The sequence below is a fragment of the Lissotriton helveticus genome, chromosome 1_2, assembly GCF_964261635.1.
Source record: "Lissotriton helveticus chromosome 1_2, aLisHel1.1, whole genome shotgun sequence".
Lineage (NCBI taxonomy): Eukaryota > Metazoa > Chordata > Amphibia > Caudata > Salamandridae > Lissotriton > Lissotriton helveticus.
In genome coordinates this window covers 115,826,064-115,842,634 of record NC_136058.1, presented here as the reverse complement: position 1 = coordinate 115,842,634, position 16,571 = coordinate 115,826,064, and the positions used below count along the sequence as shown (strand labels likewise).

Genomic DNA, 16,571 nt, shown 5'->3' with positions numbered 1-16,571 from the left:
CGCGATTCGTACGGTCCACGTCAGGTAAGGGAGATTCGTACGGACAATCACATACACACCGTACGGTGCGTACACCCCATGATCGCAGGGGTACGGTTCGTACCCCTGCAATCATGGGGTGTATGCACAGTACGCGGGGGGGTGCGTTCTGTACCTGCTTCGAGGTGTACTCTGCTACTCTGGACGTTTTGGGCTCCCGTCGTACGGTGCGTACCCGACACAAATCATACTTCCTGGGTCGGGAAAACCTGCTTCGAACCGTACGGATGTCGCGTACTGCGGGTTTCAAGGGAGTATCGTACGGAGATTAGAGTCGTACGGTCCTTGTACGATTCGTACGGAGTCCTGCTCCTGGTACGAATCGTACTTCATCGTACGTACGGGGGCGGTTGCAGGGTAAGATTCGTATGGGAAAAACACTTCGTACAGCTATTCGGAGTGGTTTTTCCCGAATCGGAATCAGCCCCTATCTATATTTCCCTTTTCTTTATAGATGAACTTTGCACTTGGACCAGGTGGTCTATACAGTAATATTTCAGAAAAGGTAGACGTATGAGAGAAGGTGATTGCAAAGGTAACACTTTCACAGTCAGAGATGCTTATTGGTTCGATGCGACAGCTGTATTCTTCCTTGAGTATAATAGCTATTCCTCCACTCTTCTTGTTCATGCAGTCTTTCCGCAGAATATAATATCCTGAAGGCAGGGCTTGTACCATGTCTGGACCTCAATCATTGTGGAGGAAGGCCTCTGTTAAACATACCACATCCGGTATTTTCTCCTCAGTAAGGGCAAAGAGATCTAGCTTCTGTGCCTGCAGGGATCTGCTATTAATTAGGACCATAAGCCGCCTTTCTTGCTTGTTGGTCAGTTTCTCGGGTTAAGTCATTTTGAGAAGGGAGAAAGAATACTGTTTTCCTGAGGTGTCCCCCTTAAATCAATGGAGTGGCAGCAGCCATGATTAGTATTCCCCCGTAGCGCCAGTAATTGGTGGGGGTTATAGGTTAAATTTCTTACCCATGGTGGACCAGGAGTCATGGCCCCTGAACCCATTTGCACAACAGCGGCAAGCCCGCTGTGCATGTCTGCTGAATAGATGCACAACTGTCTACATTTTTTGGTGTGATCTCAAAGAAGCTGGACCGCTAATCAAAATGGCGACTCCGAGCCCTCAAATAAAGTGCAACAGCAAGATCTCAATTTTTAAACTATCAGGCTAAAAATACTCTTTAAAATCCTTAACAGTTATAGCAGTTGCCTAAAATAGCAGCAAAAACAGGAACATTTTACCCTGTGTGCAACACTAACCTATTTAGAAGAAATACATATCTGAAATCTGCTTTGAGAACATCAGAAGTATAGTTGCTCCCTATTCAGAAGATGGAATAGGCCCTGTCACACACTTATATGATGATCTGGTATAGAAGAAATTTGAGGGGTTGATAGGACAAAAATATCAAGCCAGAAGTAGGTATCACAGCAGTCATTTTGTCTGCATTACTAGTACATTAGAACAGATAAGTATCTTAGTAATAACTAGTGTATTAGAACAGATAAGTATCCCAGGAAAACATGCATGCTAGTGGCTTTGCCAGCGTCTTCAATTGTGGGAGGTAATTCCAGATTCAAGAGACCGGCAAATTGTATTGTCATACAAAGTTTTTTGATGGCTCATGTTTGTTTGAAAGATTTCTAGCTAAAGGTCGGAAAACCGCCACAATCCACACACAGTGCCACATCAAACATTATTCTGTCAGCCTGTCTCTTAAACATGTTTCACCATTACACTCATATAAAACATAGTCACCTTTGGCAAATGGAAGCCTCCTACTGTTGCATCACTAGTTGACTGTCTAGGAACAGCAAAGGAAAATATGTTGGTGAACCGTTGCACCTCATGAATTACTGCATTAATATATGGCATGCTCTTTTTGTTTTCCATCAATGGCTGTCTTGCATGTCCAATCACTCGGTCAATCTCTTCTTGAACTTTCTCTAAAAGATTTTAACAAATGTACATGTAACTATCAGACTTTAAAAGGCATTATAGAAGAACAAGACAATGGCATAACATGTAAACAGCAAGTTCACATTCAAAACAATGTTAAAAAAGGCAAAGAGTACGCTGAGTCATGAAAATGATGGAGTAATCAAATTAGATATACTGATGAAAACATTGACATGTTAATAAAGAAGCAAAATAAATTACATTTATATGAACAATAGCATTCAACAGCAAATTGTTATAAGAGTTATAAAAAGCAGGTGCATAGACATCAAACAATACCGGGTACAAAATATTGAGCTGCACAAATATCGAGTCATTAATATTGTGGGCCAGAAATATTGAAAGCAAGAATATCGTGGTCAAGAATATCAACCAACGGTAAGTAATAACACTTTAAAAAATATCTTAGGGGTCTATTAGGATGTCGTGCGGATCGCCACCGCCCGGCCGGCAGTGGCAGGTGGTTGCGATCTGCACAACATCACAGCACAATTTACCCCCACCATATTACTATGGCTAGGGGTATCGTGGCGGACGGAAAGTCATCCATATTATTATGTGCAATTTGAAAGGCGACGATCCGCTCGCCACCCTAACGGCAAACGGGACCGCCAGAGGTGCAGCAGTCCCACTAGGCCCGTTAGGATGTTACCGCCACCCTGGCGGTAACTTCCCGCATATTTTACATTGCGGCGGGCGTTACTGTAAGCAGCACCTGCCGCAATGTAAAATATGGATGTTGTGCATTAGCATGCACAACGTGAAAGGCACCTTGTGTATGCCAATGTAGGGGGGTACCATAGGTACCCCCTAAAGTGTAGCCCGTCACTCCCCCGGAGGCGTGTAACGGGCCCCCACCGGCCTTTCCATGGCGGTATTGCTGCCATGAAAAGGCCTTTCAAATTGCACATGATAATATGGATGGTGGTGCCTGCAAGGCACCGCCACCATATTGTCCACCACGGTACCCCCGCCATAGTAATATGACGGGGGGGTAAATTGTGCTGTGATGTTGAGCGGATCGTCACTGCCCGCCACCACCGGCAGGGCGATGGCGAGCTGCACGACATCCTAATAGACCCCTAAATGTTTAATATCGTTTGCAAAAAAATAGTTGTTAAAAATATCATTTTTAGGTTTCGACCTGGCGAGGGGCTTGCCCCTCCCAGATCGAAAACTTTTGTCTTCAGTAGGGATGTTTGGACCGCCTCTGTTTCCAATTGGCTAGCTCCATAAATGGAGGCTAGCCATTGGGAGACAGAGGCTGTCAATCGCGCTTTCTCCAGAAAACGCGATTCGGGGGCGTTTCTGGTGCTTTTTTTAAGCCCCGCCCCTTTGTCCCGGGCCGCGCTGCGATTGGCTGCCGGCCCGGGACACCCCCGTGACGTCATTCCCGGGCCGCGCTGTGATTGGCTGCCGGCCCGGGACACCCCCGTGACGTCAGCCAATCACAGCGCGGCCCGGGACCTGACTTGTTTAATAGTTATCTTTAGTAAACAATCTCCTTTTGTATTTGCAAATCAAAGAAGAGTTTTAGTGTACTTACTGTGTAGTAAAATCGCAGATTCATTGCACAGTTGTATATGATTCAATATTTACAATTGTATAGCCTTATTGAAATCGCTTGAAATGTGCTTTTGTTGCCCTTTCGATATGCGAGCACTTAGATTTTAACAATGCTTTCTGCTAGCACATCTCACCCCTTAAAACGCATACATCAAACTCACTTCATTTGAACGTGTTCTGCGGAACACAAATGATTTGGATATTTCACGACACACCCACCTGCGCACGTGCGCAAATAGGCTGAAATTACTCAATGTTGGGAGCGCGGTGGGCAACATTTATTATGGTGATCTAAATATGCCGGTCATTTTGGAAATATAGCGAGCCGGTGTTTTCACTTGGAGCGAATTGGACATGACCTTCATTACATAACAGCGTTTGCAAAATATAGTTTTTAAATAATATTTGTAAAAAGCTTACAAAACATCCATAAATATAAAAACAGTACAGATGTAAAATATGTGTTTTTGTGTGTTTTATGTGTTAATTATCAATTTTTCTGTCCGGAAATTGCAAACCTTGGAGCACAGGTCTATGCCAAACAAATACAAATGTTACATTACGAAATCAGGTAAGACTAAGATGGCGACCGATTTTTTCTCCCCTCTATCTTGAAGCGGCACGGGTGGATGACGTTGTGCGACGGGGCAGCGCGAGCGGTACTGCTGCTGCTTCTTTTGCCGGGGAAGGAGAGGCTGGAGGTCGGAGCAGGGAGCCGAACGGGACCGCGTGTTCCACAGCCGCTGGAAGCCCTGAAGCAGCCATGTCCTACTGCCGGCAGGAAGGTGCGGGCATGGAGGGTTGGTGTGACCATGGGGTCTGCTCTGAGAACTGACCATTTGGGGATAGGTGGCACGTTTTCAGGTCGTCTATGTGCGACGGTTCCATTTGTGGTTATGTATGATACTTAAGGCATCGCGATAATATCTGCGAAACCAAGCTTATGCCTCTGTGCAATGAGAAACATTTCAGAAATTATGAAGTTTTAGGATTACAATGTGAAGCTTTGGAAATACAAGGACGGATATAGCGTATAGAATGGAAGTCCTGGCCCAAGAATGCTGGTAACTTCTGTGCCACCCTCTAAAGAATCGGTATGGCATTAGAGACTTGCAGTAGTTAAAAGCATGCCACCTCTTCCATGTGATTAGATTGCAACAGGGGAAGGCGCTGCTGGCATGCAGTGGAAGCAACTGAATTCTGGTCTTGTTTATATAGCACTTCTACTATTTCTATAAGCACTAGACCTTAGTAAAGTCTTCCATTTTGCCCGTTCTTCTATATTTGAAAACACCAACGATCTCACCCGCTGTCTACACATGAGGGATCCCGAGTGTGTGCGTGTGTGACTGCTCCAGTGTGTGCGTGCATGTGACTGCTCCAGAGTGTGTGTGTGTGTGACTGCTCCTGGGTGTGTGTGTGGGTGTGTGTGTGTGTGTGTGTGACTGCTCCAGGGTGTGTTTGTATGTGACTGCTCCAGTGTGTGTGTGCGTGACTGCTCCAGTGTGTGCGTGCATGTGACTGCTCCAGAGTGTGTGTGTGTGACTGCTCCTGGGTGTGTGTGTGTGTGTGTGTGTGTGTGTGTGTGTGACTGCTCCAGGGTGTGTGTGTATGTGACTGCTCCAGAGTGTGTGTGTATGTGACTGCTCCAGAGTGTGTGTGTGTGTGTGTGTGACTGCTCCTGGGTGTGTGTGTATGTGACTGCTCCAGTGTGTGTGTGTGTGTGTGTGTGACTGCTCCAGTGTGTGTGTGTGTGTGACTGCTCCAGTGTGTGTATGTGACTGCTCCAGTGTGTGTGTGTGTGTGACTGCTCCAGTGTGTGTGTGTGACTGCTCCAGTGGGTGTGTGTATGTGACTGCTCTGGTTGTGTGTGTGGCTGGCTCTGGGTGTGTGTGGCTGGCTCTGGGTGTGTGTGGCTGGCTCTGGGTGTGTGTGGGTGGTAGTAATTGCTGTCTGCTGAGCTCGTCCGTAGGGTACAATAGTTCTCACATTTGCGAGAGATTAAGCTATTGGCAATGTAAATGACAATGCCATTTATTTATCTGTTTTCAAAACCAACACATACATACAAATTTTGTCATTTACAATGCCAATAGCTCTAACTTCTCCAAAGGCGAAACCGTTGCATTGTAAATGCTTGTTTATTATTGTGATGTATTTTAGCATATATTTTATATGTATGTGATGTATTTTTTTGTATAAGAATTGTTTGTATTTTTAATAGATGTGCTCAATTTTTAATAGTTATTAAAAAAATTAATAGAATTTTGCACTTTTAGTTCTGTAGCGGGTTGTGGGTTTATAGTGGAATAGGGTGGGAAGTAATTTAATTATATTAAATGTATTCATTTTTCTTTATTTCAATTTTGCGTTTTTGGTTCCATAGCAGGTTGTGGGTTTATAGGGGAATAGAGTGGAAAGTAATTTAATTATATTCAATGTATGATTTTTTTTTATTTCAATTTTGCATTATTAGTTCCCTAGTGGGTTGTGGGTTTATTGGGGAAAAGGGTGGGAAGTAATTTAATTATATTAAATCTATTTATTCATTTTTATTTATTAAGATTTGTTAAATTGAGATGTTATAGTATTATATGTGTAAAGTAATTTATTATTCATTAATTATTAATTGGTTGTTAATTAATTTTAATTAATTAATGTGCAATTAATTGTGGTAATTGTGTAATTAATTTTATTTGTGTGTTGTGGTTTTTATAGTTGTAAAGAGTGGAAATTACATTATTTTTAATTGATAAATTAATAATTGGCCATTAATTATAGTGATACATGTATTTAATTTTAGGTGTGTGATGTGGTGTTCATAGGAGTAAAGGGTGGGAAGTAATTTATGTTTGAATAATTAATACATAGTTGTTAATTAATGTTAATTATTTAATATTTATTTTGGACAAATGTTAATTGTTTGTGTGTTTTTACTTTTAAAGGGGTAAAGGGTGAGCATTAAATAAAATGTAATTACTTAATTATTAGTTGTTAATATTAATAATTCTTAATTTTAAAATAAGTTTTAATTCTGTTTCATTACTGTATAGTTTAATTTAGGGTTGTGTTGTGGATATTATAGTGTTAAAGTGTGTGTAATCAATTAATGTTTATTCATTTTTTAATTATTAATAATAATACTTTTTTATTGATTATTAATTATGTTAATTCTGTTAATAAATGTAATTAGAAATGTTGTAGTGTTTTGTTATTGGTGTGGTATTGTAGGGTAGGACATAAAATAAATGAATTTATGTTTTAATACATTTTTTTGTTTGTAAATATTTTCTAGTTTAAAAGACAAATTGTTTTGTAAATGTATTTATTATTTTATTGTATATAATATTTGTATGTTTTTGTTATATGTAATAATATAATATGTGTTCTTTTTATATTTTTAATATATATATTTTCTAAAATATTGTTTATGTTGTATTATTTGTTTAATTATTTATATATTTATCTTTTAAGTGTTACAATTGTGCCAGCTATTTGTGCCTGCGACCGCATTCTGTGCCATTGATTGTGCCAGTGATTGTTTTTTGTGCCCACGACCTCCTTTGTGCCAGTGATCTCGCCCAGCATTGTTGTTGTGCCCTTAGCCCGTCCACGCCGCTGCTCCCCCGGGGCCCCACCCCTGCTCCCTCCAGCTCCTACTGACCCTACCCACTCGCCACCCCGCTCCCGCCTCCCAGCTGCTCCTCCCTCCCACAAACAAACTTTAGGCTAATAACGCGAGACAAGGAGATGTGACCATCCGGACTCCGGTCAGAACTGGTCGCTCCACTCGCAGCTCGTCACAGCCATCTGTGCCAGCGACCTGCACTCTGCCCTAGTATTCGGTGCCAGCGACCTGCTATCTGTGCCAGCGACCGGCATTCTGCCCTGCTATCTGTGCCAGCGACCTGCATTGTGCCTGGTATCGTTGCCTGCATTGATTACAATTGTGCCAGCTATTTGTGCCTGCGACCGCATTCTGTGTCATTGATTGTGCCAGTGATTGTTTTTTGTGCCCACGACCTCCTTTGTGCCAGTGATCTCGCCCAGCATTGTTGTTGTGCCCTTAGCCCGTCCACGCCGCTGCTCCCCCGCGGCCCCACCCCCGCTCCCTCCAGCTCCTACTGACCCTACCCACTCGCCACTCCGCTCCCGCCTCCCAGCTGCTCCTCCCTCCCACAAACAAACTTTAGGCTAATAACGCGAGACAAGGAGCTGTGACCATCCTGACTCCGGTCAGAACTGGTCGCTCCACTCGCAGCTCGTCCCAGCCATCTGTGCCAGCGACCTGCACTCTGCCCTGCTATCGGTGCCAGCGACCTGCTATCTGTGCCAGCGACCGGCAATCTGCCCTGCTATCTGTGCCAGCGACCTGCATTGTGCCTGGTATCGTTGCCTGCATTGATTACAATTGTGCCAGCTATTTGTGCCTGCGACCGCATTCTGTGCCATTGATTGTGCCAGTGATTGTTTTTTGTGCCCACGACCTCCTTTGTGCCAGTGATCTCACCCAGCATTGTTGTTGTGCCCATAGCCCGTCCACGCCGCTGCTCCCCCGCGGCCCCACCCCTGCTCCCTCCAGCTCCTACTGACCCTACCCACTCGCCACCCCGCTCCCGCCTCCCAGCTGCTCCTCCCTCGCTCCGCCCCCCTCCACTATCCACTTATGTCAGAATCGCCACCCCGCTCCCGCCTCCCAGCTGCTCCTCCCTCGCTCCGCCCCCCTCCACTATCCACTTATGTCAGAGCAACATACGCGCAGCGTCCACGCGCAGCGGATGCCCTCTATGCGCGCCAAAGGTAAGCCCATCTACGCCCGTCCGCGCCTGGACCGCGCCCAGCGCCAGACCCCCTGTCCCCCGCAAAATCCACTCCACCTGCCTAATGAACGACGTCGCAACCCTCTCTGCACTCAACACCGGCTGTCTCCCCGACTGTCACCAAGCCGCCCCAGGACGCATGCATGGACCCTTCACCTGCCAATCCTGCAAGTTCGACTGCTTCAAGACCCACACTAAATCCACAAACGCCAAACAGAGCTCCGACAACAACCACCTGAAGTGCATCCTGCTCAACACCCGTTCGATCCACAGACACGCCATTGAACTATGGAACCTACTAGACAACACCACGCCAGACATCGCCTTTCTTACAGAAACTTGGATGAACGCCTCATCAGCGCCCGACATCGCCATAGCCATCCCGGACGGTTACACGATCATCATGGGGAGAGGGGTTGGCCTAACGGCTAAGGCGCTCGACCTCGGACCTGGGGATCTGGGTTTGAGTCTCGGTAACGACGCCAAAAAACCCCCTGTGATTCTGGGCAAATCACTTAATCTCCCCGTGCCTAAAAAAAATGAAAGTGTGTCCTCATGTAACGTAACTGGTGCTATGTAAAGCGCTCTGATAACTGATTCGGTTCGGTTCTAGTTCGCGCTATATAAAACTCTGCATAATAAAAAAAAAATCCGAAAGGACCGCATCAACCAGACAGGAGGAGGCATCGCCATCGTCCACAAGAAAACCATCCGCATCACGACCAGCTCCGACGACACCCTCACAGCCGCCGAACACCTCCACTTCCAAATACACACCGACCCCAAAACCACACTTAGAGGCACCCTCATCTACAGACCACCAGGACACCGCACACAATTCTGCGAAGACATCACTGACTTCATCAGCCCACACGCCCTCCCCTCCGAGGACTACATTCTCCTAGGGGACCTCAACTTCCACCTGGAAACGAACAACGACAGCAATACCATCACCCTTCTGGACAACCTCTCCAATCTCGGACACAAACAACTGGTGAATACCCCCACCCACTACGCCCCCACCCACTACGCCGGACACATGCTCGACCCGATCTTCTCCTCCAGCAAGCACGTCTCCTTCAATCACGCCACAGGACTCCACTGGATGGACCACAGCTGCGTACATTTCAACTTCAGAAAGACCACGACCCACCACCACCCACAACAAGTCCCCAGCAGAAACTGGAACAAACTAACCACCGACCAGCTCACCACATCGCTATACCATAACCCTCTCGCCAAATCATCGGACCCAACTCAAGCAGCCATCAATCTCGCACAATGGATCACCCACTGCGCCGACGAATTAGCTCCCCTGAAAAAGCAACACAACAAGCCAGGCAGCAAAAAAGCCTCCTGGTTCAATGACGACCTCAAGAACTCCAAAAAGAAATGCCGCACCCTCGAGAAAGCCTGGCGAAGAAACCCCACCACAAACAACATGACCGCCCTCAAGGAGGCCACCCGCAAACACCACCAGCTGATCCGATCCACCAAGAAATCAGCATTCAAGGAGCGACTCGACAACACCGCCCACAACAGCAAGGAACTCTTCAGCATCGTCAAAGAGCTTACCAATCCCAGCGCCGACACCAATGACATCACTCCCTCTCAAGGCCTCTGCGACTCTCTAGCCTCGTTCTTCCACAGTAAAATCGCTGACATACATAACAGCTTCTGCGACCAGTCCACCGCCCTTACCACTGAACTGAAGCCCCCCACCACCACCCTTGACGCCTGGAACCCGATCAGCACCGATGACACCATCTGCTTGATGAACTCCATTCACTCCGGATCACCAACCGACCCATGCCCCCACCACATCTTCAACAAGGCCGACTTCATCATCGCACCCCACCTCCGGAATATCATCAACTGCTCCCTCAACACCGCTACCTTCCCGGAAAGCTGGAAACATGCCGAACTCAGTGCCCTCCTGAAGAAACCTACAGCAGACCCCACTGAACTTAAGAACTACCGCCCCATCTCGCTCCTCCCTTTCCCTGCCAAAGTCATAGAGAAGGCCGTCAACAATCAGCTCGCCACCTTTCTCGAGTCTAACGGCTCCCTCGACCCCTCACAGTCCGGTTTCCGAGCCAAACACAGCACCGAGACCGCCCTCATCGCAGCCACAGACGACATACGATCACTACTCGACAACGGAGAAACAGCTGCCCTCATCCTCCTGGACCTCTCCGCAGCGTTTGACACGGTCTCTCATAGCACCCTTGTACAACGCCTCAACAACATCGGAATACAAGGAAAAGCATTGGATTGGATCATATCGTTCCTCACCGGAAGAACCCAGAGAGTCCGCCTCCCCCCTTTCAGATCAGAGGTCACCGAAGTAATCTGCGGCGTTCCCCAAGGCTCCTCGCTCAGCCCCACTCTCTTCAACGTCTACATGAGCCCCCTCGCATCCATCGCAAGCCAACACAACCTCAACATCATCTCCTACGCTGACGACACACAGCTGATCCTCTCCCTCACCAAAGACCCAATAACCGCCAAAACCAACCTACACGAAGGGATGAAAGACGTAGCCGAATGGATAAAGAACAGCCGCTTAAAACTAAATTCAGACAAGACGGAAGTCCTCATCCTAGGATCATCACCCTCCGCTTGGGACGACTCATGGTGGCCACCAGCCCTAGGCAGCGCGCCCAAACCAACGGACCATGCTCGCAACCTGGGATTCATTCAAGACTCCTCCCTCTCGATGACCAGACAAGTCAACGCCATCTCATCATCATGCTTTAACATCCTACGCATGCTCAAAAAGATCTTCCGATGGATCCCCACCGAAACAAGAAAGACAGTCACTCAAGCACTTGTCACAAGCCGACTGGACTACGGAAACACCCTCTACGCTGGAACCACAGCCAAATTACAGAAAAAACTCCAACGCATTCAGAACGCCTCCGCCAGACTCATCCTAGACATACCCCGCCACGACCACATTTCCGGTCACCTGAGAGACCTTCATTGGCTTCCCGTCAACAAGAGAATAACGTTCCGTCTTCTCACCCACGCACACAAAGCCCTCTACGACCTAGGACCCAAATACCTCAACACGCGCCTGACCTTTTACACCCCCACCCGCCAACTACGATCGTCCAATCAAGCCCTTGCCACGATTCCACGTATCCGTAAAACCACCATGGGAGGAAGATCTTTCTCCTACCTAGCGGCCAAAACCTGGAACTCTCTCCCCACCCACCTCCGCCTTACTCAGAATCACCTATCCTTCAGAAAACAACTCAAAACTTGGCTATTTGATAAGTAACAACCCCCCCCCCCTCAAGCGCCTTGAGACCCTCCGGGTGAGTAGTGCGCTATACAAATTTTAACTTGACTTGACTTGACTTGAAGGGCCCTATTACGATGGTGGTGGACAAAGTACGCCCACCACCGTAATGGTGAACGGGACCCTCCGCCAGAGGTGCGGTAGTCCCGCTGTGGCCATTAGGATGCCACCACCACTGTGGCGGTGGCATCCCCCATTCACAACATTGTTGCGGGCGGTGCTCACAGCACCGCACACCAAAATGCTGTGAATGCACTTTGTGCATTGGGATGCACTAGGTGACAGGCACCATGCGGTGCCTGCCACCTTGTTCATGCCAAGTTAGGGGGTACCATAGATACCCCTTGAGTGCACCCCCCACCCCTGAACACCCTGGGGGCGTGCAACGGGCCCCTAAGGCAGAAACTGCATGCCTTTCAATGGCGCCATGGTAAGGCACGTCTCCGCATTCATCCTAATATGGATGGCAGTGTCTTGCAGACACCGCCACCATATTGGAGCCCTTCTCCGCCCGGTCGTCTGGCCGAACGGCAGAAAACCGGCGGACGATCTTTCCATCCGCCAGGGTCCCCCGCCATCGTAATATGGCAGAGGGGAATGGTAGGGGGGCGGTGGGAAATGGCAAGCAGATCGCCACGCCATACGGGCGGTGGCGATCCGCCTGCTATACTAATGACCCTCTTAGTTTCTCCCAGACACGGTCAACCTCCAGTTGGGTCAAGTCTTTATGAATCTTTGTAATATTCTTAATATATCCCTCAATACCTTTACTTTGTCTGGGATATATGTAGCGCAGTGATGAACTTTCAACATGTCAATTTTGTTTAGCAAACAAGTCACTTGGCTCAATGGTTAGAGCGGCAGACCCTGATGCAGAGTTCTGGCCAGGGACCAGGGTTCGATTCCCGCCTCGGCGGGGTCTCGGGCTCAATTTCCTCGGACCTGTTAATCCTCGCCTTGGTGCCTATTCTAATCACGGGCCCCACGCTGCAACTCTGGGCAATAGCTTGCTTAGCCTCCACACCGGCCCCAACAGCGCTAAGGATGCCTGGATTCACCCTGGGGGTGCCCAGGAGTGGACACTTCACAGGGAAAGCCAGGAGGGGTTCCACAGCGGTATGAGTATCAGCGCCAGGAAGCCGAATAGGCGACACCGCAAGGTGACCGTCTGGTGACAGTGCGCTCTATAAGTACCATGACATTTACATTTACATTTTAATGTAATACAGTTATTTAGGTCCTCTACTGACTGTTCATTTCTATGCCAAACTGTGTCCTTTGGCCTGCGGTGGAGACACCAACATGGACCCAAGCTGATGCAAAGTATTGATTTGGGATTTTCCTTCCATCGTAGAACCTGTTTTGCACTGAAAAGTTGCCCTAAGGTTCATGGAAAGTAGCACTCTGCTGTGCTTTGCACTACTTTGCATCAAAGGTGCATCCCATTGGTGGAACAAAGACATTACCATTCTACCACCCATGGTTATTGATGCAAAATCCTATCTACTACAATCTGTACATACTTTGAGCGAAGCAAATGTACTCCTCTGTGAGGCAGGCTCAAAGTAGGGGAATGTTTTCTTTTCTCTAAACTTTTCCAACTTTCTATGTATGCTACACTGTCCAGCAGAAATATTAAGTGAGAGCAATTTTAGAGCATACCTTAGATTAGTGCTTGCTTTGTACAGGAATGTTAACTTTCCTGTATACACTACATGCTAGATTCACACAAACACTTTTGGACTAAAGTGCAAAGGTTTGTGCAATGCCCTAGGCAGCCTGGAAGTGTGACAGTGCTAGGAAAAAGAGCAGCAGCGCCAGTTCTTAGTATACATGGTGCTGTTCTGCTCTCTCTCACTCAATCTGCTCGCTCCCTGTGACACAGCACACTGCAGCAATGTTGATAACTGTGCTGGGATACATGTACATTAGATTTCAAATTAGTAATATAGTATAATCTGTCATGATTCCTTTCTCATATGCTGAAAAGAGAGCAGATAACTTTATCTTATAAAAATGTTGGTTGGAGTGGGAAATCTTTTTGGAAGGTATCTGTTGGAGAGTGGATCGTTAATAGTGATAAGTAGTGACTTACCACTAGTAATAAGGGCACAAACACAATAAAAGGTTCAGTTAGGGTCTCAATAAATTATTCCCTTGCTCATCTCTTGGTAGCCGGCAACAAGCAGACATTCATAACTTCGGAGACCAGTGTGTAAAGCATTTCAAAGAAACAATACACAATATAAGTAATATACAACACACAATAATTATCCGACCCCAATTTTGTTTAATAGATTATATTTTTATGAACAAATAGGGGAGAGGAGTTGGCCTAACGGCTAAGGCGCTCGACCTCGGATCTGGGGAACTGGGCTCGTGTCTCGGTAACGACGCCAAAAAACCCCAAAAAAACCTCCTGTGATTCTGGGCAAATCACTTAATCTCCCCGTGCCTAAAAATGAAAGTGTGTGTCCTCATGTAAAAACGTAACTTGTGCTATGTAAAGCGCTCTGATACCTGATTTGGTTCGGGTCTAGTTCGCGCTATATAAAACTCTACAAAGAAAAAAAAAACAAATAGACAGCAAAATGACAAAAATCCAATGTAGGGAACGGGAGATATGAATTTTTAAAGAACAAACATTTTCTAGTCCTTCCCAGCAGGCCAATTTTGATGCGAACCTGAAATTCAGGCCGGGCAGCTTGACTCGCGATGTTGAGTCAGTCACCTTCTGGAGCTTTTTGCCAAAAAGTTCCCAAACTTCATTAAACCACCGGATCTTCTTCCACAAGGTATCCTTGAGGATTCAAAGGGGCCATTAGGATGACGGGCGGACTTTGTGCGCCCGCCATCCTGTCGGTATTCGGGACCGCCCGCCATAAGGGCGGGGGTCCTGTGGGGGGTATTAGGATGTGCCCGCCACAGTTGCGGGCACATCCTGTATTTTTAGCATTGTGGCGGGCGGAGCTCTCTGCACCGCCCGACACAATTCTAAAAATGCATTTCAGCATTTACATTTACAAAGCGGCAGACACCGCGCGGTGCCTGCTGCTTTGTAAATGCAATTGAAGGGGGTAACACAGGTACCCCCCCTGTGCACCCCCAACCTCTCCTTCACTGTGGGGGCCTGCAGGGGGCCCCCAGAGTGAAGACCGCATGCCTTTCCGTGGTGGCATCGCCGCCGCGGAAAGGCACCTTAAAACAACCATCATAATATGGCTGGCGGTGTCTGATAGACACCGCCACCATATTATTCCTCTTCCGCCACGGCCACAAGGCGACCGGGGGGGGGAAAAGCGGCGGACGGATTGCACCCCCCAAGCCAGGCTGCCGGTGGCTACCGCCAGCCTGGCTGGGGCAATCCGCCCGACATCCTAATGGGACCCTAAGTGTCTAAAACACAAATCCAAGGGTCTGGAATCTCCTAAATGGTCTTTGGTGATGTTTGGACTTCAATTCCCACTATGCACCTGGCCAAATCCTTTAAAGTCCACTGGACGCACAGGACTCTTGGTGCAGATGATGCAGGTGGACTCTGTTAAACTGCAGATTGCAGGACATCCACTCCTTTATACTTTTTGAAGCAAGGCAAAGTCCTTAGGGCTGTAGTACCAGATTGTGCAACAGATGCAGTCATTCAGAGTGCAGTGCTTTTGGTGCAGATCCAGATTCCAGCAGGGCAATCCTTCTTCTTCTTGTAATTTCAGGCAGCAGATCTGAGAAGCTATGCAGCACTCCCGTATTTATTCAGTTTCTGAGTGTCAAGTAGAAGGGCACCCCTGACCAATGGGATGCAGGGTGCTACCCAGATCTATGACCACTTCCTCCAAAGCGTGGCATATTCCTGTCCCAGAAAGCACCATTCCCTCAAAATCCAACATGGAGAAAGACTCTCCTTTGGGGTTATATATGGCTACGCCAACTCACTGGTGTGGCTAAGTTTTACTAACACACCGCTTTCAATCCTCTGACTAATCTGGTTACGGAGGCTCCTGTGTGGCTGGGGCTGCAGGGTCTGGGGGAGGGGGTCAGCCTCTGCTGGTCCCAAACTGTCATACAGCCTTTGAAGACTAATTTGCTCTCCCACCCCCTTCCTGATTTTGGGTTTCTGCAGCTTAAGTTCTCCACCCACAGGGAATCTATTGTCTACTCTGACAAGACGCTGCATCTTTCCTCAAGCTGCTCTGGTTCAGACTGGGAAAGGCTGGCCAATTTGAAGAGGGCAGCTGGAAAGTTGGATTTTGGCTAACCGAAAAGTAATATTAATAACCAAGTTTCTGGAATAGTTATTAAAAATCTAAGTGCCAATTTGTTGGATTTATCTCAACTATTAATTAGATACCCTGAAGTATAGTTTTGGGTGGGTCCTGTCAATATTTATACTTAAGTAAAATATGTCAATGTTAGCTTATGGAGCCATTCCCTACAATAGGGAAAACGATATTGGCAGTTTTTCATTCACCAGAGCTTTAAAACATCTTTTATAGTTACAAGGCACACTACCCCTGGGGCACACCTTAAGGTGACGTACATGTAGAAATAAGGTAGTTTGAGACTTTGGAAATACCATTAATTCCAAAGTCGAATTTGCATATAAATGTAAGGTAAAAGCAGCCTGAAAGACAGTGCAGCCTTTAACATGACAGCAGGCGCCACAGAAGGGCACACTTGGGTGCATTAAGTCTACTGGTCCTCTAAACCTGCATGCCCTATTATATACTAGTAACTTGCAGCTAGGCTGTTAGTACCAATTATAATGACACCTAATTTGTATATCCTTATAATCAGAGCACTGTCCCTGGGCCTTGTAAGCAGAGCCAAATGCACAGTCAGAATAAGTTGCCACTAGTACCAAGCAAATAAATAGG

General features: G+C 47.1%; 1 protein-coding gene across 1 annotated transcript in view; it reads right to left on the bottom strand.

The window, feature by feature from the left end:
• Positions 1-16,571, bottom strand: part of LOC144798808 (cytochrome P450 2J2-like) — a 354,582-nt gene that overhangs the window by 25,312 nt on the left and 312,699 nt on the right. Inside the window, exon 7 of the mRNA XM_078669855.1 lies at positions 1,807-1,994. Within this exon, the coding sequence (XP_078525981.1) occupies positions 1,807-1,994 (188 nt within the window). The remainder of the gene's footprint in view (positions 1-1,806; positions 1,995-16,571) is intronic.